This window comes from Mirounga angustirostris, unplaced genomic scaffold (assembly GCF_029215605.1).
Source record: "Mirounga angustirostris isolate CCGP_5_RB_7025 unplaced genomic scaffold, mMirAng1.0.hap1 SCAF_8, whole genome shotgun sequence".
Lineage (NCBI taxonomy): Eukaryota > Metazoa > Chordata > Mammalia > Carnivora > Phocidae > Mirounga > Mirounga angustirostris.
Window position 1 is genome coordinate 126,735,400 of NW_026991716.1, and position 25,360 is coordinate 126,760,759.

The 25,360-nt window shown below is 35.8% G+C and overlaps 1 protein-coding gene across 1 annotated transcript in view; it reads left to right on the forward strand.

Moving 5' to 3' along the window:
* ADGB (androglobin) overlaps positions 1–25,360 on the forward strand; it is a 149,631-nt gene that overhangs the window by 96,889 nt on the left and 27,382 nt on the right. Inside the window, exons 21-27 of the mRNA XM_045865707.2 lie at positions 955–1,090; positions 1,731–1,868; positions 4,051–4,144; positions 9,427–9,561; positions 10,283–10,436; positions 13,870–14,057; positions 18,154–18,338. Coding sequence (XP_045721663.1) covers positions 955–1,090; positions 1,731–1,868; positions 4,051–4,144; positions 9,427–9,561; positions 10,283–10,436; positions 13,870–14,057; positions 18,154–18,338 — 1,030 coding nt within the window. The remainder of the gene's footprint in view (positions 1–954; positions 1,091–1,730; positions 1,869–4,050; positions 4,145–9,426; positions 9,562–10,282; positions 10,437–13,869; positions 14,058–18,153; positions 18,339–25,360) is intronic.

The window sequence follows — 25,360 nt, forward strand, 5'->3', positions numbered from 1 at the left end:
TGGTTACTCTCAGTGGCATGAGTAGATAAATGGAATCCCTCAGAATTTCAAGATAAAAACTATGAAAAAACTTGGAAGAAGGAATATGTGTTCTGGTTATGGTCTAAAAACCTTCCATGGGTCCTCTTTGGTAGGATCAGGAATAAGCCAGCACCAACACTTACTGAATGGGGGTCGGTGGTTTGAGTGAAACCCCAGGGACAAAAGTAGAATGCACTCTAGGCAATGGTGCATCTTCAAAGCTTGACAACATAAAGGACAAAATTATATAGGAAAACACAGATGTTAAGTATTTTCAAAAAGTGATTTGCAAGAGTAAGAGTTTGAATATAAATGTTTTCAGAATACTTAACCAACTTATGTGGCTTCTTTTATTTTTTTCATGTATGTTTCAGTGTGATGTATGACAAAAAAGCTCTGTCTAAATAAATCTACAAGAGTTTTTTCAGTAGGAAGTAAATACTCAGATGAAAATAAGAAAGTGATAAAAAGTCTAAGCAACATTCTTTTTTGGTAATACATGAAACAATAGTGTGTCTTATAGTGGATGGTGTTTTAGAACCAATGAAATATAGTATTTAACTTGCTTAAACACAAAGGCCATATTTTTCATCTTATGCTATATTTCTTCAATCAGTTATATTCTGAGTGTACATTATAAACATTATAGTGATTAAATTTTATTAAATTAGAACTGGTAAGGTGATAAATAATTTTGCTCTCTTCCTGGGTGAATGAGACTTCAAGATCTTCTGTTATATTGTGCATCTGAAAAATATGTATTTTTATTTTTAGAGTATTTAAAGTTTTATACTTTAATTTGAATACACTTCAAATGCATTCTGTGCTCTCTAAATGTAACATTACCTGGCAATGTTATTTTCTTGGTTTAAAAAACGTTAATGTTATTTTCTTGGTTTAAAAAAGTGGACTAACATATTTTATCTTTTTCAGGTTTTTCATATTTCTTTATGGCGTTTAATGAAAAAAATTCAACCAACAAAACTTCCTCCCAACTTTAAATTTGCATTTCGTGCTATGGTTTTGGATTTGGAGTTACTCGATTTCTCCTTAGAAGAGGTTTCTTTAGGTACTGAATAATTTAGATATTTGTTTGACAAAGGACTTTCTAGCCTTATAGAAGAGAAATAATTTGAGAAAAGCACAAAGATTTTGTGGAGTAGGTAGACTAGGTCTATACCAAACAGGTGCAGAATTCAAGCTGTGCTCTGGGAAGCCCATGGTCTCCAACCATCTGCCTGTGTCCCCAACTTCACGTATTTCCATGGAAGCCCAGAATTCCCCTGTTTTATTTGTTTCTTCCCTGAAAGACTATGAAAGTGGCTAACATTTACAATATGATTAGAGGAATTCTGGGAAGATCTTCAGATCCAAGGACCCTCCTTTCCCACTCTCCCAATGCTCTACTCACGCAATTTTAACATTTTCTTTCAGTTTTGAGAGAAACCCCTTACTATTTTCACAGAAGAATTCATAGTAGCTCACTCAGTATGTAGTGTTTCCTTTCTCCAGAATGTTTACGTTCTAAAAAAAGGGCCACCTGCAGAGCACAATATTAAATACAAAGACAAATCTATCATTGTGGCACTTTATATGTCAGGGGACTTTAAAGGTATTGAAAACTGGGGAAAACTGGGTATTGAAAACTGGGGAAAGGATTAAATACTTTAACTCAACTTTCAGTCCAAAATTTGTTTTTCTCTTTCCAGCGGAATGGGTCGACATTAAATACTGCCTACCAGTAAGTGATAAAGAATATTCTCCTGAGGAAGTAGGAGCAGCAATTAAAATTCAAGCCATGTGGAGAGGGACTTATGTCAGATTGCTTATGAGAGCTAGAACACCAGGTACCCTTTTCCAGTCATTTATAAAATAAACTTGTGTATGTAAGAATGAATATTTGTGTGCTAATGAAAAACATTTTGGAGTTATCTTACTTTATTATTGGGCTAATTCTTTGTAATTCGATAAATATTGAAATTCCTTGAGGTCAGAATGCATGTCAGGACACTCACTCTCTAGCTCCCAGAATTTAGCACAGTGCCTGGCACAGAGTAAGCACACAACAAATACGTGCTGGAAGAAAGAATGAGGGACTCAGTGAATGATCAGCTAAGTCTCCCCAGTCTGTTGTGAGTCTTACAGCACAGAGAACTAGTCTTTTCCTCTATGCATCTCCAATGTCTAGCAGAATGCTACAGCAGTCAGCTTCAGCTAAGCTGTGGATATTTTTACATTTCTAGATCATTTTTCAAAGAAATAAATGAATGAGTAAATGAATGAATGAGTTGAGTGAAAGAAGCTTTCATGTGTCCATGTGGCATACATTTACAGAGCACAGAATGCATTTGAAGTGTATTCTAGCTATTAAATCAACTTATCAGTGTATTCTATTAAATCAAAATATGTATGCATAATAAACTATTTTTGTGAAAAAGGTTATTTTATTTTAGCTTTTTATCAGCTTAAAATAAAACACCGCAGTGGCAAAAATTATATTTAATCATTTTCATTCTGCAGTTTTTGTTTATAAGAAAAGGCTTATCTCCAATAGAATTTTTTTAAAGATTTTATTTATTTATTTGAGGGGGGAGAGAGAGAGAGAGAAAGAGAGAGAGAGCTTATGAGTGCACAAGTGAGGGGAAGGGCAAAGGGAGAGGGAGAAGCAGACTCCCTGCTGAGCAGGGAGCCCAACTCTGGGCTCAGTCTGATTCGGGACCCTGGGATCATGACCTGAGCCGAAGGCAGACGCTTAATTGACTGAGCCACCCAGGCGCCCTCCAATAGAATTCTTTGAATGTACTGAAACATTTTGTTGTAAAGTGTCTCTATTTAAAGTATTTATTTATTTAATTTATTTTTCTTTTTAAGATTTTATTTATTCATCTGACAAGAGAGAGACATAGCGAGAGAGGGAACAACACAAGCAGGGGGAGTGGGAGAGGGAGAAGCAGACTTCCCGCCGAGCAGGGAGCCCGATGTGGGGCTCAATCCCAGGACCCTGGGATCATGACTTGAGCCGAAGGCAGACGCTTAACGACTGAGCCACCCAGGCGCCCCTCTATTTGAAGTATTTAATGAGAATAATCAAAATGTTCATCTGAGCAGGGAAAACTACAGATACACAAATGTAAAGTAAATAAACTGCACTGTATAGTTGTATGAGAGAAAAATATTACTGTTGCTTGATTTTGATATTATTCTATTAGAAAAAGTAAAGATAGATTTATCAAATTAAATATATAGTAAAATATACTTTTTGTTGTCCACATATGCTGTAAAAATTATATTCAAACAATGATTTTCTTTCTCTTTTTAGACACAGAAACTTGAAGAACTTAATAATGTTTTAATAATATTTGCATTTCTTTCACTCAATGAATATTTATTGAATAACTTGTGTGCACAGCACTGTTCTAAATTCTGATTTTATTGAAGTCAGTTAAACCGACAGAGTTTCTGCTTTGATGAATCTTGTGTTCTAGTGGTGGTAGACATACAATAGACAAGTAGATATATTAAGATACCAATTTCAGATTCTAGTAAGTACTATGAAGAAATTAAAATAGGATAATTAGGGAAAAAGTCAGTTTCTGACTTGTTAAATTTGAGCCACTTACTATGGATTTGCATTTTTCTGACCAAATCATCTAGTCCTAAACAAATGTGGATTATGGGACTGAGTTTTAGTGGGATCCCATTAGCTGTTGTTTTTTAGAAAAATTGAATGAATTATTTTTTGTCATAAGAGCTTGCATAAAGAACTTTTAGTGTGATAAAAGATCTGATGTAAACTCTTTGATGAGAATGTTCAATTAGATCAAAGAACACTTTATGATGTCACTGAAGATGAAGGAAAACAGCACAAATCGATGAGCAGAGCTGTTGACTAGAAGTTTATAGCTTTATATTTTAACATAATTTTGCTGCTAATAAAGCTTCTTTATCTGTAAAAGGAGGGCTTTGAACAAGATGATCTTTCAGGCATCTTGCAATTTTTATATTGCTATTTTTAATTATTATTTTTAGACACAAAGGAAAATAACAGTGTTGCAGATATTCTTCAAAAAGTTTGGAGTATATTGGAACTGAATATAGAACAGTATGCAGTTTCTCTCTTAAGGTAAGGCAGCATAATGAAATTTCTTATTGTAGTATCTTGGTATCCTTCAAGTTCCTGTTCAAGTGCTACCATGTTCATTTGAGTTTTCTTAATCACTGCAGTGAGAAACACCGCTTCTTCTGAACTTCCACAATATTTTATCTGAAGCATTTCTATGGTACTTACTACTTTTGGTTTGTCTTAATTATACTTAACTAATATTCTAAGCAGAAAACCTCTGAGAAGCAGAGCAAAGTTTCTTTTTTCTTTTCTTTTTTTTTTAAAGATTTTATTTATTTATTTGAGAGAGAGAATGAGATAGAGAGAGCATGAGAAGGGGGAGGGTCAGAGGGAGAAGCAGACTCCCTGCTGAGCAGGGAGCCTGATGCGGAATCGATCCCGGGGGACTCCAGGATCATGACCCGAGCCGAAGGCAGTCGCCTAACCAACTGAGCCACCCAGGCACCCGCAGAGCAAAGTTTCTTGAAGTCTCATGGTGTTGAGGTGACCACGGTCAGAGTTTGGGACCTACTAGGGGAGGGGACTGCAGCAAACAATTGAGATTGTCAGTTGAAATCCCTGGACAGTAACACTCTAGAAACAGGGGTAAACCGGAAGTAGACTGAGCCTCAGCAAAACTACTGTAGCCACAAACCATATCTGAGCAACAGGATAATCTGAACAAAACTGAGAAATTATAAATTATATGTGTATATACACACACACACATACAGACATATTTAAAAGAGGCAAACCCTCTGGTGATGTTGGAGTTAGCAGACAAAATCTCACAATGTAACTGTAATGGAAATGCCAAAGAAAATAAAGAATAAGGAGAAAATAGATCAAAAGTTTAGATTAATAAAGCTGAGTCAAATGGAAATTACATAAATGATTTTTTTTTAGATAATGTTTTTTATTTAACACCACAGTATTTATTAAGGTCATTAATTTATCCTAACTGTTTAGTTAGATAAATTTTGCTAATTAATTACACATACTCATAAAACTACTGCAAAAACATGATACAGAATATTTCCATCACCCACAAAGTTTTGTTTCTGCTCTTTTATATAACTCATCCCTTCCCAACAAGAAACCTACACTCTGAGTTTCATCACCATAGATTAGATTTGATTGTTCTTCAATTTCATATAACTGAAATCACACAGCATGTGCTCTTTTGTGTCTGGCTTATTTCACTCAGAAATATTTCTGAGATTTTTAACAACTGAAATTAAAAACTTATTTGTAGATTTAACAGCAGATTAATCAGAACAGATGAAGAGATTGGTGAACTTGGAGATAGGTCAATAGAAAAGTATCCAAACTGAAGCATAGAAGAAAGCGAATGGGAAGTAAGAAAGCAACATAAGGGACATGTGGAATATGCTCAGAAAGTCCAATATTGTCATTATAGCCCCAGACTGTAAAAAGATAATAACTGAGAACTTTCCAAAACTGGTAAAACACATCAACTCATGTTTTCAGGAGACTGCATGCAAACTCCATGCAGAAAGCCTACAAAGTAAAGTATTCCTAGACTAATTGCAGTGAAACTACTGAAAAACAAAGGCCAAAAGAAAAACCTTCAAACTGGCCAGAAAAATAATGCATATTATCTTCAAAGGGCAATCAACAAATAGCTACATATAAGAATAAATTCATGACCTTAAGCAATGAGAAATGTAGAAGTTAGGTATAAGGTTTTAAAGAGTTCTAAGGTTATAGTATTATTGCAGAAATGGTAAAACTAATAATTTAGATGAAACTCTAACAGGGGAGGGATGCATGGTATCCTTTCTAGCAATATACTAATGAACAGCTAGTGAATTTAGGAAGAGATAAGATTAATCTCACAAATCTTCTAGAGAACAGAAAAAGAGGAAACACTAACCAATTCATAACCTTGTTTTAAAAAATTCAACAAGGACAGTAAGAAAATGAAATTGCAAACCAGTCACCTTCAAATTGCAAACCAATCACCCTTTTGAATAGATGCAAAAGATGTGTAATAAAATATTAGTAAATCAGAATCCATCGTCTCTCATGGTTCATCTCCCCCTCCGATTCCCCCCCTTTCATTCTTCCCCTCCTGTTACTTTCTTCTTCTTCTTCTTCTTTTTTTTTTTTAACATACAATGTATTATTTGTTTCAGAGGTACAGATCTGTGATTCAACTGAGGGTTCTAGGGGGAGAGGGGTGGGAGGATGGGTTAGTCTGGTGATGGGTATTAAAGAGGGCACGTTCTGCATGGAGCACTGGGTGTTTACGCAAATAATCATGGAACACTGCATCAAAAACTAATGATGTAATGTATGGTGATTAACATAACATAAAAAAAATTTTTAAATGAAAAAAATTAGTAAATCAAAATTGGAATTAAATAAAAAGGATAATGCCTTATAATCAAGTAGGCCTCTCATTTCCAGGTATACAATGGTGGTTTAACGTTAGAAGATTTGTCATTTTAATTCAGTACATTAACAGGGAAAAGGAACAAATCATTTGGTCCTCCAGATAGAATCGGAAAAAACATTTGATAGAATTTAACACAAATTCAAAATTATTTAATTATTTATTTTTTTGTTTTTAGAAAACTTGGACTTTTAGAGAAGAAAACTTTTAGAGAAGTCTTTCATTAATATGTTATTGGTATCTGGTATTTTCAAAACTTACTACAAACATGATTAGTGGTGAAATTTTGAAAGAATTTTCCTGGGTTTAGAAATGAGACAAAAATGTCTGCCTGATGACTTTCATTCACAATAATCCTGGAATAATTCTGAGAAGGACAAAATGGCAATAAAGCAAAGTAAAAGTCATTAGGATTTGAAGGGAAAAAATAAAACCACCACTGTTCACAGACGATATGATTGTATATGTAGAAAATATTTTTTTAAATTAATTTATTTGATAGAGAAAGAGACAGCAAGAGAGGGAACACAAGTAGGGGGAGTGGGAGAGGGAGAAGCAGGCTTCTCGCCCAGCAGGGAGCCTGATGCGGGGCTCGATCCCAGGACCCTGGGATCATGACCCGAGCCGAAGGCAGACGCTTAATGACTGAGCCACCCAGGAGCCCTGGTAGAAAATATTTTAAAATCTGCAGAAAAATTATTAGAGTTAGAGAATTAAAGAAAAGTTGCTGGAGACAAGGTCAATATAAAATAACAATTGGATTTCTACTTATAAGCAACAAATAGAAAATTATATATGAAAACATATAAAAACGTAAAATAACCTAAAAATAATGAAAAAAATTCACGATGAAACAAATATAAAAATTTTAAACATAGAGAAAATCCAAATCTATACGGTACTTGCCTAACCCTGAGGGTAAGTGTCCCGTTCACCTCACCCTAGTCCTGGCCATGGACACTGCCATTACTTGATCATCCAGCTTGACTGACTTGCACACTTCTTTCAGCCTCAGACCTAATGCTAACCCTTGCTATACTAATTATCAGGTGTGGGACCTGGGGTAAGTCTCTTATCCTCTCTAAAGTTGAAATTAAAATTTTATTAATAATATTTAATATTTTATTAATAATATTTAATATAAGGAAATCATTTTAATATAGGGAAAACAATATCTCTCTCATAGTACTATTTTTTGTAAGGCTGTACAGATAAATAAAAAGAACATTTCCTGTGTTCTTAACACCAAACCACAGATTGAGTCATTACAGGGCATTAGCTATTGTAAATATTACTTTATTATTACTACTAAATGGGAAACTGAGGTCCTGGAATTCAGCCTTACATTCTCAGATCCTAAGGGGTAGAACTTTCCCAAGTGAACTTTGGGCAAGGCTCAGTTTACTGATGTAACTTTCTTTCTGTACTAGGATGCAAAGTTAAAAGAAAATCTTTCAAGTCTGTCAGGAATATTTCTCTGGGTCATTCAAGATATTCCATATACATCAGGGTTTTGATGGCACTATATGCATTAGAATTTCCTGAGGCTATGAAAAAGTGTGGGATGTATGATGCGAACAATGACTGGAATACCTCTAAATCCCTGCCTTATCTTAGAATGGCAGCTGGTCCCATTACAGTCAGTTCCATAAGTAGCTTGTTCAGCTGCTGCATTGGCTCAGCCAACACCCACATGTGGATTCGACCAGCCCCCATGTGATTGGCAGTGATGCTTTGCATTGACAGACCACCACATTAGAGTTCCCAGTTAGGGTGATCAGGTTACTTATCATTTGAACTGGGATACTTTTACAAAAGGGACAGAGGGAGCACTATTAATAATTACGACAGGATTATGAGTATAAACCAGGACTACCCCAGGCAAACCAGGATATTTGGTCAATCTTTGTTCTCATAACTTACCTACAAGGCTTAAAACTCTCCCAAGTATAAATCTGTCAATTTCCTCCCATCAAAGGCCAGTGATCAAATGGAGGATGTGAATCCTAACCCCCATAACAATCTCCATGGCTTTGCTTCTTACTGATGATACAGTCAAGCCATCTGCCTTCTGGAAGGCAAGAAAACCTCTAGATCTGCCTAGACCTCTAATACAAAACCATTTTCTATTGGCCATTATGGCTTCCATCCCAGCTAAATCCATAGATGTTATACAAAAGACCCTAGATTGCTGGTGCTACTGAAGCTAGATCCAGTTCCTGGCCGTGGAAGGGAAAGAACCTAGAACATCTCTCATGTGACTTCCATCATGTTCTGAAATATGCCACAGCCTTCCAGGGGGCAAACATGGAGAAACCTCAACCCATAATTCTTTTAACCAGTTGCACATACCACTCTTTTATGTGCCAAAAATCACATAGGAGGAAAACTGACGTTCTCCCCTTGATCATGGCCTTAGATTTGTTTGTTTGTTTTAATCCCTTTTTACAAATCCATTCCTTACTTTAAACTCCATTCTAGTATCGATTCCCGTATCCGTTCCAGACCTTGAGTGGCCCCCATCCAGTTTCATTGCTACTTTGCCTGTTCCTGTTTTCCTACCGTTATAGTTTGAGCTTTGTTGCTGATTTCCCACCTATAAACTGTAGTTACTTTCTTGATCATGAATTAAGTTCTCCTTTGATTAAGACCTTCAGATAACTTTAGAAACCTTTGAGAGACATCTTTCATGGTTGACCTACAATGGGCTCCCCTACCTGGGTGCCATGCACTCTGAACCCCACAGCTTTTGATCAAGGCCTCAATCCAGCCAACAGGAGACTGTGATATTTTATGTTATTTTGTCTACTTCCTTTTTTGTAAGTAAAATTTATTTTAGAAGTTGCCTTTGCCATTGGAACTTACATTATTTTTACATTTCTAGACTAATGTTTAAAAGCAAGTGCAAGTCTATTGAATCTTACCCATGCTATCAAGATGAAGAAACTAAGATTGTTTTTGCTGACTATACTGTGACTTATGCAGACCAGCCACCAAATAGTTGGTTTATACCATTCAGGTGAGGCTGTCAGAAATCGGCATATGATATCATCTTTTTTTTTTAAAGATTTTATTTATTTATTTGAGAGAGAGAGAATGAGAGAGAGCACATGAGAGGGGGGAGGGTCAGAGGGAGAAGCAGACTCCCTGCTGAGCAGGAAGCCCGACGCGGGACTCGATCCAGGGACTCCAGGATCATGACCTGAGCCGAAGGCAGTCGCTTAACCAACTGAGCCACCCAGGCGCCCCATATGATATCATCTTTAAATGGCATGCGATAGTCTTACGTGTAGAGCTTTATTTATGGTAGTAGTGAAAGTATGAACTGATAGGCTGTTTTCACAACTTAGCACTTCTTCCCCATCTGCTATGCATCAATGAGATATTACAGATTTTTATCCATGTTTCTTTAAATGAAATGTGAAGAATGTGAAGGTAATTATTAGTATTTTTAGGAGTATGATAAACATAATATAAATTGATGTGCTAACAGTATAGAAAGAAATTATTTAATTTTCAAGCAATATCGTATTAGGTAAAAGTCACAAATTACTTACAAATGGGATTTCTTAAAGGGCTTGTATTTACATGACAAAATGGTATATTAATAATCTAAAAACCAGTATGTATACCTTGTAGTTATTGGAAATTTTAAACTTTTTTATTTCTTGCCTTAAACCTAATTTCAAACTTTCTTTATGATTCCTGGCAAGGGGAAGTTCATTCTTTTGTAATTACAGAGAAACATTTTTGGTTCCTCAAGATATGATCTTGGTTCCCAAAGTATATACTACACTCCCGGTCTGCATGCTCCACATTGTTAATAATGACACAATGGAACAAGTGCCAAAAGTGTTCCAAAAAGTGGTGCCTTATCTTTATACCAAGAATAAGGTAGGTGCAAAATTTCTTCTCCCCATATGATAGACTGGCAGTGAGAAGCCAGTGCCTTAGTAAGATTCCAGGAGCAGGTTAGGGCAGATGTGCTTTTCAACCTACTTAATAGAGGAACGGGGTCCTGGTCGTTTTCTGTAGAAGTTCCACTTATTTGACAGTCCAAGGTATTTAATGTGAGTGCTAGAACATTCACCTCTCAGCTCTCTTTTGTCTTCTCTCTGAAGAAAATATGACAAAAGGAAAGCATTGGAAAGTCCTATAAAATCATAAAATCATATAAACCTTTAAAATGGAAATGGAGGTAAAGGGCTCATTTAGTCCTATTCTTTGGATCAAATTAGCTGGTTGTCTCAGTTTCCCACTGGGTTTTTATTCCATCCCTAAATATTTCAGAAGATTGTGATTACATGGCCATTCATCACCCACCACCCGCAGTCTTTTCCAGGGCTACACAGATTCTTTAAAAAGCACTTGGCACATTACTCCTGCTGCACGATGGACCCTGATTTCTGAGGATCCCACTCAAATCATGTTGCCTTTCTGTTTGAATCTCATCTTTGTGTTTTTGGTTATTTCCTCTTAGAGGGAAGCATAACAAAAGGCGGTATACACCTACATTGTAAACTGGGAGATTTGTTTTTACTCTGGCCTTTCATTCTTTACCTATATGGTTTTGAATCTTTTCATTTTTCTCTTTGAGCTATGGTTGTAGTTGACTTTCAAAGTTCATTTCAGCCCATGATTCTGTGCATTATTTTGCCCAAATTAAGACATACCTATCTAATGAATACTGGTTTATAGGAATGAAAGATAAATTTTTAAAAGTATTAAGTCCATAAAAAACCTAAAAGCTCTTTTGAGTTGTTTAAGAGATTTTTTTTTAAATGAGATTTAAATTTTTTTTAAGGCTTGGAAGGGTTTTGGGGTGCCTGGGTGGCTCAATCAGTTAAGCCTCTGCTTTCGGCTCAGGTCACGATCCCAGGGTCGTGGGATCGAGCCCCATGGTGGGCTCCCTGTTCAGTGGGGAGCCTGCTTCTCCCTATCCCTCTGCCTGCCGCTTCCCCTGCTTGTGCGCTCTCTCTATCTCTCTCTCAAATAAATAAATAAAATGTTCTAAAAAAAAAAAAAGACTTGGAAGGGATTTAAGACTTCATTGCAACTCTTAGTAGCAATAAATAAGAGCAGTTTTAGCTTCACAGCAAAACTGAAAGTACAGAGATTTCCCATATACACCTTGCTTCCACATGTGCACAGCCTCCCCATTATTGACAAGCCCCACCAGAGTGGCACATTTATTACATTGATCATCCTACTCTGACACGTCATAATCCCCCAAATTCCATGGTTTATATTATGGTTCACTGTTTGTGTTGTACATTGTATGGGTTTGGATGAATGTAAGATGACATGTGTCCATTATCATGGTATCATAAAGAGTGTTTTCACAGCCTTAAAAATCCTCTGTGATCCACCTATGTATTTCTCCTCCTCGACCCCTGACCTTTTTTCTGTCTCCATAGTTTTGCCTTTTCCAGAATGTGGTAAAGTTGGAATCGTATAGTGTGTAATCTTTTCAGTTTTGTTTCTTTCATTTAAAAACAGGCATTTAAGATTTTTCCATGTTTTTTATGGCTTAATAGCTCATTTCTTTTTAATAATAATATTCCACTGCTTGTTTAAAAGTTTATCTACCTATTCACCTACCAAAGGACATCTTGTTTGCTTCCAAGTTATGGCAATTATGAACAAAGCACCTATAAATGTCTGTGCGCAGGTTTTTGTATGGACATAAGTTTTTGGCATAAATACCAAGGAGCACTATTGTTGGACTGTATATGTGTAGTTTTGTAAGAAACTGCCAAACTGTCCTTCAAAATGTCTGTACCATTTTTCATTCCCACTAGCAATGAATGAGAGTTCCTATTGCTCTGTATCTTCATCAGCATGTAGTATTTCCAGTGTTATGGATCTGGGCTATTCTAATAGGAGTGCAGTGGTATCTCATGGTTGTTTGAGTTTTTCTGATAATATACAATGTGGAACATCTTTTTGTATGCCTATTTGCCATCTGTATATCTTCTCTGGTGAGAAGTCTTTTAAAATTTTTTAACTAGATTGTTTTCTTATTGTTGAGTTTTAGGGGTTTTTGCATATTTTGGATAACAGTCCTTTATTATATGTGTGTTTTGCAAATATTTAAGTATTATGTTACTGTTACTCATGAGCCTTAAAGTCATTTAGAATAGTCAGGTTCTCTCTTAAAACCCTAACACTGGTTTAGCTTTAGACTTTAACTTACCAATATCTATCCCACCATTTTATAACTTTTTTTCCCCTCTCAAACCTATTCTCTGAGCCTAGAAAAACACAAAATCAGAGTCATGTAATTTTATTTTGTTTCTTAATGCATTAGTATTACAAGCTCAAAAAATAATGAGAACAGCAATAAATCTGTGCATAATACTTTACAAATAAAAATACTTTAGTGTATATGATTTATCTTCCTTTATTTCCTTGCCCCAAACATAATGTTAAAAGGTCCTTATTGGTGTTGCAGTTCTCATATTATTATGGGTATTGTAATTCTGGGTAATATTCCTAGATGTTTATTGAATTTATTCTGTCATATATATATATACTGTCTTATATATTTCTACTTTTTGTTTCTGGAAATCTAAACACATTAGAGAGCTTCCTTTGCATCAGAATCAACTGGAATACAAATCTATATTTTTCTTCCTTATTAGAAGTGTCTGGAATTATAAACTCAGAATTACTTTGAACTTTTGTATCTCATTATGATATCATGCTCTTGCTTCACTGACATTTTTGCCAGATAGAGATCCAATTACATAGAACCAAGCTATTACCCACTATAATATTATCCCAGGTTTCTTAGCTGCTACTTTTCCCCAACCTAAAGAGCTCATCTCCATACTCATATCTGGGTTCCCTGGAACCAGATCTCTTTTAACTTGATAGCTTTATCTGACAATTGTCATTCCAAGGGAACTACATTTCCATAAATGCTTCTTCTTTTCTCATCTTGTATTTAAAAACAGGGACATCAGGTAGGAAGTTATTGGGCTACTCCAGGGTGATGCAATGATAAAAATCTGCATTAGGAAGCATTAGAAGAATTGGAAGAAAACATAGCAATCATCTATCAGAGTTACGTGATTTGTGTTATAGCTTGAGAAGTACACAAACAAAACTGTTACAGTTACTCGTTTTCTCTGAAAACATGTAAGATGCACTTTCTAAGAGGAATTTCAAAATGTAATGATAGTGATTTTCTTTTATCAAGAGATCTTGGGATCTTTATGTATATCAAGATAATAAAGCATTTTACTACAGTGAAGCCATATGTTGTACCTTTGAGAGACCAGTAACAGTATGCCTTACTTCTGTCCAATTCTCTTTCCTCTAGAAAGGCTACACATTCGTGGCTGAAGCATTTACTGGTGACACATATGTTTCGTCCTCACGATGGAAACTGCGCCTCATTGGTTCCTACAATCCACTCCCATGCCTATCTCGAGAGTTTCCATGCAATACCTTCACCATAAAGGAAATCAGAGATTACTACATACCCAATGATAAGAAAATTTTATTCAGGTATAAGTATATGACAGGAGGGAAATGCCCCAAATTGGCATTTTTTGGCACCAGATGGGTGCTGACACGTTGTCCTTCAGCGACTGTGGCTACAGAGGTTGGGCCTCTAGATACGCACAGGGCTCTGGGATTGACCACAGTTAACTATTAACATATGAATATATTATTGAGGAAGTAAAGGTCACCTGTAATCAAACAACCTAGAAACAATCACTGTTAGTATCCTGTTGTATTTTCTTTTGGTGTTTTTTTTTCCTAGTCACAGCTTAACATTATTAAAATCATAATGTAATTAAAGTTTTGTAAGCTGACCTTTTTACTTAACATTATAGTGTGCACATTTCCCAGTGCCATTAAGACATTTTGTGAATTCTTTTTCATGATTACGTAGTAATCATTTGTAGGAAAATACAACAATTTACTCTGGCTATTTTTTGTTACAAATTTTCCATTTCTACTTTTTCAATAGTATTAATAGAGATGTGATAGGCATATTTATTGTAAATATTAAAGGAAATTCTTGATTATTATTTAAAGATTTATTATTTTAGAAAGTTATATGTTTTAAAGATTCCACATGTATTGGTAAATTTGTTTTCTAAAGAAACACCTAAGTCTATTTGACAATATATGTACAAATTTACTGTATTCTGGTTAATTTCCCCCTCTAATTCTTATTTATTTGTATTTTAAAACTTTTTTTTCTTTTAAAGAACATGAAAAAATTTTTGTATTATAAAATAATCAGTAGTAAAATTAAATTACAGGACAATATATACAGTATATCCCCAGCATATGTTTTTGTTCTTATATTTGTTTACATATTTTATATGTAGGTGAAAGTTTAGAGAAAATACTTAAAGAAAACATGAACTGGGGGTAATAGCAGGGACAGAAAATTCTCTTTTTAATCTGTCTGCTTCTTGTCATGTATCTGCACATTGGCTATTAGAAAGCAAGCCAGGGAAAAAAGGAAAGAAGTAGGAGGGAAACATACCAGCAATTAAAAATAACAATTGTGATCAGATATTTTAACTACTCTGATAGGAGGCCACTGTATCACACTGCAGGACCACTACTAGACCAACGAGTGATATTTAACCCAATATCTAAATTAGTCCTAGAAGCCGGTCCTAAAGCTGTCAAACTTGGTGGGGGGCAAGGTGAGGAGGGAACTGCTTCATGAGCAAATGTGAAAGTTCAGAAATTAAGGAGTGTATGACCTTTTCAGGGAACTGAAGACGTTTGCTTGCAAAGTGGAGCTCTAGGGGCCTATGGCAAGGGTAAGGCCAGAGAAGGGCCTCATAAGGAAAGAGATTTAGACTTTATCTGAGAGGCAAAACATGCTTTGAGGAGTTTTAAGAGAAATGGCCACAATAGACTTGTGTTAAGACATTATGCCTGCAAAGCATGAGTTGAAAAAAAAAATTTTTTTTTTTTTAAGATTTTATTTATTTATCTGACAGAGAGAGAATGAGAGAGAGAGCACATGAGAGGGGGGAGGGTCAGAGGGAGAAGCAGACTCCCTGCCGAGCAGGGAGCCCGATGCGGGACTCGATCCCGGGACTCCAGGATCATGACCTGAGCCAAAGGCAGTCGCTTAACCAACTGAGCCACCCGGGCACCCCGAAAAAAAATTTTTTTTAAATATAATTTCTAAGAGCAGAAATGTTGTTAGAACCCTATTATTGTGAAATTATAGATAATCATAAAAGGAACGGAATATGGAAGAAAAAACAATTTCAAAAGACTGCAGTGTGTTGAATGAAGGACAGCGTAACTGGAGACAGGGGAACCAGATAGGAAGAAGCTTTGAAATAACCCGGGTGTGTGCTGATGGCAACTGGAGCCGGTCAGTGGATTCGTTTGCCAGCACCGCCATAACAAAATCCCACAAACTGGCCAAGGAGGTGGCTTCCACAACCGAAATCGATGGTCTCACAGTCTCACGGTTTGGGATGCCAGAAGACCAAAGTCCAAGTGTCAGCAGGGATAGTGCCTACTGAGGGCTGTGAGGGACAAGCTATTCTAGGCTTTCTCCTAGCCTCTGGGGGTTTCTGATAATCCTTGGTGTTCTTTGCCTTATAGACTTATCACCATGATCTTTGTATTCATCTTCACTTGGCATTTGCCCTGTGTCTCTCTGTTTCCAAATTTCCTGTCTCATAAGGGTATCTATCAGTTATATTGGGTTAGGGCCCACCCTAATGACCTCATGTGAACTTGATTCCCTCAGAAAGACCCTGTCTCCGAAAACGGTGATATTGGGAGGTACTGCGGATACTCCAGGTACTGGACTCCAACATAGTTCTATGGGGGGGTGTACAACTGAACCCATACTAGGCAGTGACAGTGGATCTAGAGAGAAGAGAAAGGGTTTTAAGACACTGAGGAAGTCAAATTGACAGTCCTGGTTGGTTGGAACTCCTGGGGACTGACTTGGGATCAGGGGACAGTTAGTGTCCTTTACTTAGATAGTGGTTACAGGGAGAAAACCCCATTTGCAGGTTGGGCAATAGGAAGACAATTGATTCAGTTTTAGATGTTAATTATGGGTAGGTCAGTGAAACATCCAAGTGATATTGCATAAGGAGTTGGGCTGGAGACACAAATCTGGGAACTATTATTCTGTTTCTGCCCATGGAAATGCCCAGGAAAGTTTGTACCATGACAGTTGGACCTAGGACAGAATATTAAGATTCTCTGACACTTATAGGAATGTCAGTGGGAGATAAGTCTAAAAAAAACAGCACCAAATTAGGAGGTACAAAAGTTGTTACACTTGTAGGAGAAGAGTTTTTGAAGAAGAGGAAAATGAGGCTTGACTCAACCTTGTCAAATTCTCCTGAGAAGTCAAGAAAGATGAGAACTGAAATTTCGGGGTGCCTGGGTGTCTCAGTTGGTTGGGCGACTGCCTTCGGCTCAGGTCATGATCCTGGAGTCCCAGGATTGAGCCCCGCATTGGGCTCCCTGCTCGGCGGGGAGCCTGCTTCTCCCTCTGACCCTCCCCCTCTCATGCGCTCTCTCTATCTCATTCTCTCTCTCAAATAAATGAATAAAATTTTTGGAAAAAAAAAAAAGAACTGAAATTTCTATAGGGCGGTGACAAGCTGCTGGAAACTTGCAAGAGCAAGGTTAGCACTTTGACTGGGGGCCGAGTAGAGTGCTGTGAGCCAATAGGAGGAGATGGGGTTGTGGACAGTGGCAATCAACAACTCTCCTTTGATGCCAAGCTGGGGAGGAGTGAAAAAATCAGCAGAGGCTGGACCTCAAAGTTGGTTGAAGGGTTTCTTTGGTTTGTGTTTTTGGTTTATTCTGCTTTGATTTTTTGTTAAAAGATGGGTGAGACCTATAGGTGTACAAAAACCAATGACAAGGAGGACTAAAGAAGGGGAGATTTAAGATTCAGGAGAAAGACGATATTCAGAAAAGCAAATTTCTAGAGAAACTGAAGATTTATAAGGTCCTGAGCATTTGTGAGGATTCACCTAAATTAAGAAAAAGAACCCCAACAAAATAAAAAAAACAAAATAAAACAAAACCTCTTTGGTTGCATCAAGGGACTCCAGGATCATGACCTGAGCCGAAGGCAGTCGCCCAACCAACTGGGATGGTGTTATACTGTACATTTTGTCTTTTTGTAAACGATTTCCAACTTGTATGGTGAAGGTTGAGAGAACAGGTGGTGGGTACAAATTTTGATTTCTCTGCATTTTTATGAATCAAAGAAAATATGGTAAACAGTGAAGATTTGAAGTCTGCTGCCAGTTGTCCAACTGTGGGGGAGGGTATAATGGGAAGGTTTGGTGTGTCCATAGTTTGCAGATCTATCATGTTTTATAAGCCTATCTAAACAAAAGTTACATTTCCTGCTTGGGATCTGATGATAATAAATGTCCTATGCCTGTTCATTTTACCATGGCATATAGAGATCTTTTGTCAAAGTCTATAATAGCAATAATGTTTCCAGGATTTGGGTCAATTTTACACAATGGATTTACTTTTAGATTATCCTATCAGCAAATTATGCAGTTTCCTTTACTGACTTGAGGGAAAGATCAATAACCGCTTATAATTCGTATGTTTTTCTTTATAGGTATTCCATTAAAGTTGCTTTACCGCATCCTGTTACTGTACAGGTACGCACGTCCAAACCAGATGCATTCATCAAGCTACAGATCTTAGAAAATGAAGAAATTATTGTCAGTTCCACTGGGAAAGGGCAAGCTATAATCCCAGCAATTAACTTCTTGGGGAGTGAAAAAGTTGTGAGCTCCCAGTGTGAGTATGCCTTTTGCCCTTTTAAATGTGTTATTTAGATCCATAAATAAGTATTTATGTTTAAGTAACTGATTTTAAAATATTTTATTTAAGGTAAAATAGCAAATAAGCATTTACATCTGTAAAACGATATTATTAAAAATATTTTTAAAAACTTGCATTTGTGTGTCAGATTAGTCTCTGAAGATCAACAGATTGTTATAATTCTACTTTAAGGACTTTTTTATTACATGAGCCTTTTTAGAATTCTGAATAAGAAATAACATTTTTTATTATTTTGAAAGAATTTTTCACTGTTCTTTTATCCCTAATTCGTTATTTTTAGAAAATATTCTATTAAAATGAACAGAAACTTTGAAGTCATTACTTTCAATGTAATAGTCACAGGAACTATTAATTAATAAAATAAAATTGTTTCTGAAATAATGGAAAACAGAGATACTGAGATACATATTCAGTTATTTTAGTAACAATTCTGATCATAAAAATAACGCATTGCCCAATGTAGAAAATTTTGAAACAGAAAATTATAAACAAGAGAACAGGAAATCCCTTGTGCTTTTCCTGAATTCTGCCATTATGTTTTTTTAAAAATAATTGATTTTATCTTTTTTTAAAGATTTATTTATTTATCTGGGGAGCCTGGGTGGCTCAGTAAGTTGGGCGTCTGCCTTAGGCTCAGATCATGACCCCAGGGTCCTGGGATCGAGCCCCAAGTTGGGTTCCTTGCTCAGCGGTGGGCCTGCTTCTTCCCCTCCCTCTGCCCCTCCCCACTGCTCATACTCGTAGGAGCTTTCTCTCTGCCCCCTTGAGCTCTCAAATAAGTAAATAAAATCTTCAAATGAATAGAGTCAGACACCGTTTATAGTTTGTCACATAGGTTATCATTAACATTTAAATAATTTTATGAGTTTACTTATGGCAAAGAAAGGGACAGAAATGGAGTAGAAGGGTAATTGGAACAGAATTCAGAAATTAATCCAAAATTACAGCCATTATCCAAGATTTTTCTGCTTTTACAAGATATTTCTAATTTTCACATTTGTATTCCTAGATGACCTTTAGTACAATTTTTTTGAATTCCCTTCAAACCATGTAAAAATCTATCATTTTCTTTCTGACTGCCTTGACTATGTAGATTAATTAATTTAAGGAGAACTGACACCTTTATAATATTGAATTCATATGCATGTAAAGGCTATTTCTTTCCATTTATTCATGACTTTTTTTTATGTTTCACAGAATAGATTTTGTAAGTTTCTCCATAGATACTGGTAGAGCTGTTACTGTGAGTTAGATTATTTCTTGATTTAGATTTCAAACAGGATATCATTTTTAAAGAAATGCTATTAATTTGTATTTATGAATTATGTAAGCAGACATTGGAATTCCTTTTTCTTTCTCAGCATTTTTCAGCTGCTTTTCTTAGAAACATATTCACTTATGAATTCTTTACAACCTGTATTTCTGGAGTACCCCCACCAAAAGTACATGCAAAAAAAAATATGTGTGTGTGTGTATGTGCACATAATATTTGTAGGAGAATAGGACATGGCAGACTATGATATTTATTCTGTAAGCAAACATTCTATTGTATGAAAGAAGAAATAAACTCCATTGCAAAGATGTAGAAGACTCTGAAGTGACCCAGTAACAAAATCCTAAATACAGGCCTCTTCGGGTTTCGTTTTCTCTCATGGGAATTTGAAAGAATGTCAATATATTTCATATAATTTCTAAGAATAAAATCTTGCAAGTACCAGTATACCAGGACTAATATCAAATTTGGAATTTTCCTCAGATTTTACAATCTAAGAGATTGGGTCTTTGAGGAAGTACTACAGACTAGGGATAGTAAAATATTTTATTTCATATGGCTGTATAAGGCTCAATTTTGTTTATGATATACTATAATTAATGTAGTCAGTCTCCTAGTGATTGTGATTTGTGATAACTTTAATCTTATATTTACACAAAGAATGCTGAGGTTATTTTTTTAACCCATGTATATAATTTTATGAACTTGTATATGCATATATATTGGATAAATGCTTAGATGTAGAACTCTGGGGTCAGGGGAACCTACAGTTTAATTTTTGTATATATTGTCAAATTGTCCTCCATGGAGTTTGTGTAAACTTACCTTATTTTATCCTTTATTCTAAGTTATCATACGCTTGATTTTTGTCAATGTGACTGCTAAAAATATTAATTTATATTACACTTAGAGTTAGTGAAGTTCAAGCATGTATGATTTTATATATCTTATTTATCTTCCTTTTATATTTTCTTCTTTGTAAATTTTTCTGTGTCGTATGCCTATTTTTCTATTGGAACTAGCTGGGTTTGTTTTTTTTTTTTTTCTGAGTGATTTGTAGATTCTCATATATGAAGGAAAATTTTCTCCTTTTTCATATGTGGTTGAATGATGGTTTGAATGAATGACTTAATATCTGAAGGAAGTAATGAAGGAATTACTTCACAAGGGTAGAGACTTTGTGTCATTCATTCTTAGCTGTTAATCAAAGTATAATTTATGTCGAGCAAAAGGCACAAACCTAATCTGATAAATTTGGTAAGGGCATACGCTAGTGTGACCCACACCTCTAAGAAGATAGAGATATTTCTATTACCCACAAAGATCTCTCAAGGCCATTTCTATTCAGTTCTCCCCTCCCCAAAGAGGCAACCACTGTTCAGATTTTCAACACAGTAGACTAATTTTACCTGTTCTAGAACTTCATGAAACCATACAAATACTCTTTTGGCATTGGTATCTTCAGCTTAGGATAATGTTTTTAAGGTACATTCCTGTTGTTGCTACTGCATTTCTTTTTTTTTTTTTTTAAGATTTTATTTATTTATTTGACAGAGAGAGACACAGCGAGAGAGGGAACACAAGCAATGACTGAGCCACCCAGGCGCCCCTGCATTTCTTTTTATATTGTGGAGTATTATCCCATCGTATGGGTATACTACACTTTATTTATTTATTCTCTTTTGAACATATGCGTTTATTCCAGTTTTAGGATATGATAACTAAAGCTCCTAGAGACATACATGTATAAGTTTTTTTTTAAACAATGTTTTCATTTTTCTTGAATCAATATTCAGGAGTTGAATTAATGTGCCATGGCTTGACATATGTATATTTTATCTTTTTTAACTTGGCAAAAAAAATTTATCAAAGAGACTGTATCATTTACACTCCCATCAGCAAAGTATACGAGTTCCGGTTTCTCCATATTTTTGCCAACATTTATTGCCAATGTTTTTTATTTTAGTCATTCTGGTGGGTATGTAGTGCTATTTTTTTTGTGGTTTAAATTTGCTAATGATGTTGAGCTTATTGGCCATATGTATAACTCATTGAATGAAGTGTCTATTCATACATTAAGGCCATATTTTTAATGGGTTGTCTTTTTTTATATATACTGGAAACACATCTTCATCAAATATTTGCTTTGCAAATATGATCTCTTGTCTTTTTACTTCCTTAGCAATAAATTTTTAAAAAAGATTTTATTTATTTATTTGAGATAGAGTGAATGCAAGCGATAGAGAGAAAGAGATTGAGAGCACGAGTGGGGGCAGGGGCAAAGGGAGAGGGAGACGCAGGCTCCCCACTGAGCAGGGAGCCTCATGAGGGGCTCAATCCCAGGACTCTAGGATCATGACTTGAGCTGAAGGCAGACGCTTAACCGACTGAGCTTCCTGGCGCCCCAGCAATAACTTTTTAAGAGCTTTTAATTTTGATGAAGTCAGTCATCATTTAGAAAAAATTACTAGTGCTATTTGTGTATTATCTAAGAAATCGTTCCTTAATCCAAGGTCATGGATATTACATGTCATATTTTATCCTATACATTTAATAATCTTAGCATCTATGTTTAGTTTTATAACCCATCTCGAATGTTTGTATATAATGTAAGGTAGAGGATCAAGGTTCTCGTTCTTTTTTTTGATGTTTTAACAGTTTATTTTGAAGGTCATTTTAAAAACAAAGTTAAAAACAATCTGAGAAAAAATTGCACAGAATATACTCATTAAATAAGTATGGTGATTAAATCAAAATAAGGGATATATGTTTTCTTCTGCAATTCTGGAAATAAGTTCTGTTGTCCTGAAGGTTCTTATACTTCCAAAAAGGGGGAAAAATCATGGCAATTAAAGCTGCCTCTTAATTATGTAAATCTACAGTAGAAACTGAATTTTTCTGTTCCTCCCAATAAGTCAGTTTCGATCTCCAAACTGTGCCTTGTTTTTAAGGTTCTGGTTCTTTTTATTCCCATATGGCCATCCAGTTGTTCTGACACTTTATGTTGGAAAGCCATTATTTTGCACATTGAATTCCCTTGACACTTTTGTAAAAAAATCAGTTGACTATGTGTGCATGGGTCTATTTTGGAGCTCTATTTTGATCAATTGATATTCAATCAGCCAATAGTCACTCTTAGTCCAACACCACCTTTCCTTGAAAATTGTAGCTTTAGATTTTGATTGGGATTGTATTGAACCTGGGGAAAATGGCATCTTAACAAACTGAGTTTGCTGGTCGCATGAACAGAGTATATCTCTCAACCTATTTTAGTGTTTAATTTCTCTCAACAGTGTCCTATACTTTCAATGTACTGACTTTACACATCCTTTCTTAAGTTCATACCTAAATGTTTTCTTAGTAGTGCCACGTAGGACTAAGAAGGCATGTACTTTAGATCCCTTGATATCTGTGTTAATTTTCTAGGGCTGCTGTAACAAATTACCCCAAAGTGGGTGGCTTAAACCAACAAAAATTCATTCTCTTATGGTTCTGGAAGTCAAAGGCCCAAAATTAAGGTGTTGTCAAGGCCACACTCCCATCAAAGTTTCTACAAGAGAATCCTCCTTTACCTCTTCCAGTTTTTGATGGCTCTTGGCATTTCTTGGCTTGTGATGGCACAATTTTGGCAATCTCTGCCTCTGTCTTCACATAGCCTTCTTCTTTCTGTGTGGCTCTGTGTCATCCCCTTTTCATTCTCTTTTAAGGACACCCATCATTAGATTTAGGGCCCACGCTAATCCAGGTTGATCTCACCTGGGGACCCTTACCTTAATCACAGCTGCAAATACCCTTCTGTCGAATAAGGTCACATTCTGGATAGACCTACCTCTTTGGGTGGATCACTATTCCACCCACTACAATATAATACCAGGGGCAGTTAGCCTCTATTCATTTTTTTTCACTCTGTGCTTCTATTTCGATCATTTTGATTGCTTATCTTCAAGTTTACTAATCTTTTCTTCTGATTTGAATATGTGCTTTTAAAGTCCATCCAGGAATGGGGCACCTGGGTCACTCAGTCAGTTAAGCATCTGCCTTCGGCTCAGGTCATGATGCCAGGACCCTGGGATCGAGCCCCACATCTGGCTCCCTGTTCAGCAGAGAGCCTGCTTCTCCCTTTCCTTCTGATGCTCCCCCTGCTTGTGCTCTTGTGCTTTCTTTGTCAAATAAATAAATAAAATATTAAAAAAAAATAAAGTCCATTCAGGAATGTGTCATTCCAGATATAGCCCAACCTTGAATTTCATTTTGATTCTCTGTTCCATTTTTCTGTTGATATTCACCATTTATTCTTTCATTATGTTGATCTTTTCTCTTAAATCCTTAAACACATTTCTAATAGCTATTTTAAAGTTTTTGTTTGGTAAAGTTTTTTTTTTTTATTACTAACTTTAACATCTGTGTCAGCTATGCCATTATTTCTATTGACTTTTTTCTCAAATGATGTTCATATTTTTTGCTTCTTCACATATCAGAATGATTGTGTACTACATACAGTACATGCTACATTGCTAAGAGTCAAGCTTATGCTCTCTTCATTGAAAGAGTTTTGAATTTTGTTCTAGTAAGCAGTTTATTGACAGCTTAGTTTAATCCTCTCAAGACTTGGTTCTAAGCTTTCTTAAATTGGGTCTAGAGCTTCCATTACTCTAGGGTTAGCATTGTACTACCCTTAAAGAATAGCCTTTCTTGAGTCTCAACTGATGCCCTGTATGTTCATTAAATTTCCATACTTCGGCAGAACTTCAATGTCTTTCAACACTGTACAAACTTCAGAATCTCCATTAAGCTCACAATCTCCTGGGAGTTGTCTGCCAGGCACCATTAGATGTTTGTACAAATAAAGTTTAGAATTCAATTAAAGACCCAAGTGGACCACTATACATATTTCTGGGCTCAGTACTTGCCCCTGGCACCCTGCCTCACAAATTTTAGTTGTCTCAGGAGCTTCAAACTACAGTCTTGCTACCTGAACCTGACAACACTGTTGTTTACTGTTTGGACTCTCCTTCCCTGTGTCACAATCGAGATGGTGCTCACAGGCAGAAATCTGCGGAAGTGGACAGATCTTCTTGTATGTTTCCTTTCTTTCAAGAATTACGGCCCTGGGCTGTGCATTGTTTAATGCCTGAAAACAGTGGCTTCATACATTTTATCTAATTTTTTTTTTTTTTCGTGGCTTTGAGTAAATCCAATGCCATTATTTTTTCATGGCTAGAACTGGAATTTCTCTCTGTCGTTCACTTATGTTCTCTCAATATATGTTTGATCAATTAATAACATTGGGCACATTTCTATTTTTATCCCTCCAAATGGTAGTTTTATTATCTTTTAATTACAGAAGAATGAATAGAGAAGTTAAAAATAAAATGAAAGTCTTACATAAATGTAATAACATACACACAATAGTGTATAAACCCTGAAGAAGTCATAGTATATGATATTAGTTTAGTGTCATTCAATGACACAAAATGAATGAAAAATTGTTGAATTGTACATTCTTTTAGCAATCAGTGGTTTCTCAGAATATGCATTGCTCTATGCAAGTCACAGGCTATTATGTAAGTTTCTTTAAGACCAGAATATCTCCCAGAAGCTAGTGATATTGCTTTTTATCTCATTAAAACAAAACAAACTGACCTGTTCCTTTGAGTGTCTTATAAAAGGATATACCTAAAGAACACAGTCCATCGTAACTATG